At 42.2% G+C, this 4,131-nt stretch overlaps 1 protein-coding gene across 2 annotated transcripts; it reads right to left on the bottom strand.

Moving 5' to 3' along the window:
- Window positions 1-264: 264 nt before the first annotated feature.
- LOC148022766 (uncharacterized) lies at window positions 265-3,517 on the bottom strand. 2 transcript variants are annotated; one of them, XM_087695695.1, is made up of 2 exons: window positions 2,803-3,517; window positions 265-2,593 (listed from the first exon to the last, which is right to left on the bottom strand). In XM_087695695.1, exon 2 carries the CDS (start codon window positions 1,753-1,755, stop codon window positions 1,303-1,305), a length of 453 nt encoding a protein of 150 aa, XP_087551821.1. In that variant the 5' UTR covers window positions 1,756-2,593; window positions 2,803-3,517; the 3' UTR covers window positions 265-1,302. The 2 variants fall into 2 exon arrangements, with proteins under 2 accessions (XP_087551821.1, XP_087551820.1); XM_087695694.1 differs by having other exon boundaries at window positions 2,700-3,517.
- Window positions 3,518-4,131: the final 614 nt, after the last annotated feature.

The following is a 4,131-nucleotide window of genomic DNA, read 5'->3' on the forward strand; positions in this document are numbered from 1 at the left end:
TTGTCAATTCACACAAATTCTAGCTGATTCATAGTAGCAAATCATGTACCAACCATTTAGCAAAATATAGGATCAAATATTGCATGCTCCCATAGTTTCAAAATACAAAATAACTGACTTTTGTCATATGCCTTATGAAAGTCCATATTTAGATCAAAATCTTACCCTATAGCAATGGTCTTAGTAATTGCAATTACAAAATCATTGAGAACAAAATCATTCCCTATAGCAATGGCCAAGTCAATTGCCAATGCAAAGTTTAAAATGACATCATGAATCCTTCTCGCTTAAAGAAACCCATGATATTAAGGGTGCACCAAAATTGCAAGCAAAAATCTACGCTTGAAAGCTAAAGCCTTAGCCATTACATTGGTAGGTATGATTAGATGGCCTCCATATTCTAGGCTTTCTCATGTTTAGTACCTTTGGAAGAAACTCAATTGTTAAGAAACCTGATTGAATCGACCTTTGTTTCTAAAGTGATTCAACATATCAGGGAGATCCTCTCCACATGCATCCTGTAGGCCTTGACGTATATCCATAGGAAAGTTCACATCTAGTAGCATGCCTCTCCTCCCCTTAAGCAAAGCATATTTGAGTCTTGACCTCCTTTCAACTAAAAGATCTATCTAGTAGCATCGCAACACGGCTTGTAATTTTTTGCATACTTGCCCATTCATATCTTTAGTGCCATGTAAAGTGAGTGATTAGAAATATTGATTATCTAGCCATACGTTTGTGAGGATCGAGGGCCACTTTTGGAGCCAATCATGCAAAATAAGGGAAGTGTTGCCCCTCTACCGTACTCAGCCCTCATGCAACTTATTAACCCTTCGGTATTATCAAGTTTCTATTTTTGAAACCTTAGGCCATATGGTATAGAAAACATTCTTTGTAGAGTTAGAAGCTTCCCTTAAGCTTGATGTTTAATTTCTTAATCTTCGAGCATAAGCCATCTATAGCACTAAGAGTTGAAATTTTAATTACAGAGGGTATATCACCTTTGTAGATGGCATGTTATAGGACTTTTTTGCCTTTGAATTTAACTTCAATGTATATAGATGCAACCTTAATCTTCTAGCAAAAACCATCTCTAGCAGAGTGAGAAAGGACTTTCTAGCCACACAGTCTGGAGAGAGTTGAATATGGGAGGAGTTTATAGGATTTGAATTTGATCCATAAACTTGCAAAATTGGAACTCTGCGAATGGACAATTTTGAAGCTGTAAAAACGTAGGATTGCTATGGAGTCAGTCCCAAGTGACATTGAAATATAGGGAGATGGATATGGTGCAAGAGGGAGTCACAATACCATCATATGATGGGGAGGAGGAGCAGCTGATGATGATGATGATGCCATGGTGGGATTGAGGGGGGGTGATGGGAGGTCCATGAGAGCTTCGAGGAGCTCGATTAGACTAAAGTGGGTCTGAGAATGGGCAGCCTTGTCTTTGATTGCAGTCCTTCTTGATGCAATCCCTATCAATTTGGGGGCATCCGGGTTCTCTGACAGGTACTTGCCCATGCTGATCATCTCCATGCTAGTCCTGCTGCTGTTCGATGAGCTTCCCCTCGGGCTCCTCTTCCTGCCCATCCTCTTCATCATCACCACCATGTTTTCCTCTTCTCCGCTGCAATTGCATCTCATCTCCTTCACATCCCCTGCTGCTGGCCTGCTGTTTGGGCTGGCATTGCTCTGCTCTTTCTTTACTCTCTGGTAGGAGGAGACAGTTTCAATGGATCCACAGTACCTCATTCTTATATCCCAAAAGAAGAGGCTGGGCTGTGCTGTGTCTCTATGCCTCTGTGATTGTCTGAATGAAGCTCTGGTGATGGCAGAAGAAGAAAGGACTGACTTCTTTAGTCTCCTAGTTTAGAAGATGCAGAGACTCTATCTACACAGGAAGAGCACTATACATGCCTTGAGGAGCTACAAGAGAAGTTCAGGGAGGTTCACAAGCAGAGGCTTAGTTTGGTAAGTGGATGTAGGAAAGCCTGGCTAGCACTTATATACATCAGGAAGGAGGAGGGGTGGGAGGAGGTGCTTTTTGGAATTGAGATAAATTTCAAAGCTATTTAGGGGTTGCTCTGTTCTGATCTTCTTGCAAGTAAGGTAAGATCTGCATAAATGAAGTAAAATACTGTGTAATTGACAGAGTAAAGTCTTCATCCATGGAAATAAAGTATGTATAAATTGACCCAAGTTGTTGGGAGACAACAGTGACACTTGGGACTTGTTTGAGGGTTTCTCTCAAAAGAAGGAACAGGGAAAGAGTAAAGCAACAGCAATGAGAATAAGCAAGGCTGGAATTTGTCCCTTTGCTTGCTCTTAGGACACCTAACCTGTGCTAATGAAGATTCTCCAAACTTAGCTCTCAGGACATCTCACAGCACAAGGGTTGCTCAAACTTTTAGAATGCTTCCTGAACAGCAGCAAAAGCATGAATATTGGAGAGAAACTGTTGGAGAAGAAGCTGCCATGAAACTTGGACCAACAGGATATAAAAGAGTGAGAAACAAGCTTGGACAGTGAACACATAATTAAAGGGTGAGTCCCAAGACTGTACCACAGCAGCACACTACCTTTTTAAGGCCTGCAGTCAAGAAAATACAGATACCCAGATTGTAGTTAGTGGTTAGACATGCCCAATTGAAGAAACAAATGCTAACATCAACCGTTTAACTAGGATTAAAACTTACCCAATTGGATCATTTGAAGAGACACTTGAATTAGTAATTAGACATGCCCCATCGAAGAAGCAAATGCTAAGACCCAACGGTTTTAGTTAGGAATAAGACCTACCCAGTTGAAGACACAGTGCTGTCTGACACCAACCAACTGCAGGTAAGCAAAAGACAGCAGGCCAATTAACCTAACCGTTAAACCAGCAAGTGTAATGGACTTAATGTCTGGTTTACTATCAGTCTGCGAGAGAGGAGAAGCTATCCATGCATGACACATGATTTCCATTATGAAGGGGCAGATCAATGGTGGGTGAATTGAAAGCGTGCTTTCTAGATTCTTTTGGCAAACAGATAAAAATGATTAGAAAAACAGGAGAGTAGTGCCCCCAACGTGCATGCTGGGAGCCACCAACCCCCCTATATAACTAATCACCATGGAATAAAACCTGATATAGTACTATATATTTCATGAACCTGATCTATAACTGTTAGAAAAATGATCGATAAGGCTGGAGAGCATGATAAAATTACAAATGCATGATGAGAGTTATACAAATGCTATTGTGACCTCAGGAGAGAAATGTCTGCCATTAAAGAAGGGGGGGAAAGGGCAAGGGCCAAGGCAAGCTGGCTGGTAGATGTGGGGTAATTGAATGATTGGATTGATTACAGCAGCAGGTATGTTGTAGAGAGAGAGTGTGAGTGTTGAATGCTGAAGGGGGGGCAATTGCATCGATCACCCACCACCGCCTGCTTAAATAAATTCATGTCGCCGCCCAACAAAAATGTCCCCTCTCTGTATTTCTCCTTCTCTGTGTGTGTGTGTGTGTGTGTGTGTGTGTGTGTGTGTCTCTCTCTCTCTCTCTCTCTCTCTCTCTCTCTCTCTCTCTCTCGTGAGTCGTCTGATGCCATCATGCAAATATGTCTGCCCATTAGGTCGCCTGTCCCCATGCCCTTTCCTCCCCTGTTTTGCGTATGGACTTAGGGCTTAGAGTTAGTTCACGTTTAAGTGTCCTATGCAACCAACCCAACACCCCCCATAACCTCAAGGACCACCAAAGTGTGCTAGTTTACTCCACCTGAGGATGCGCGCATTCACACTGAGTTCGATTCCTAGGGGTAGCTCAATCTTAATTGGCCTCACCCGTATGGGAGGTCTCGGCATTTTAATAAACCAATCACATTTTATATACACATATCTGTGAGTTTGCACATGTGTGCACGCCCACATACAAAGCCTAGTTACACAAGAACATAAGGGTGGATTCACACTTTGGCAGAAGTGTTGGAAAAAGCCTAATGGTACACACGGGTGCCTTGTTGACTCGGCGAGAGTGGATTGACTATGAGAGCATCCACCACAAGCTTTGCATATTTGACCACAAGGTTGTGGATAAGAGAGAGTAGCATCTCCAACTAAAATATCAATTAGTTGGATTTGAACTTG

This window comes from Lygodium microphyllum, chromosome 16 (genome assembly GCF_053477565.2).
Source record: "Lygodium microphyllum isolate KBCC chromosome 16, Lygodium_microphyllum_v1.1.10, whole genome shotgun sequence".
In the NCBI taxonomy this organism is placed as follows: domain Eukaryota; kingdom Viridiplantae; phylum Streptophyta; class Polypodiopsida; order Schizaeales; family Lygodiaceae; genus Lygodium; species Lygodium microphyllum.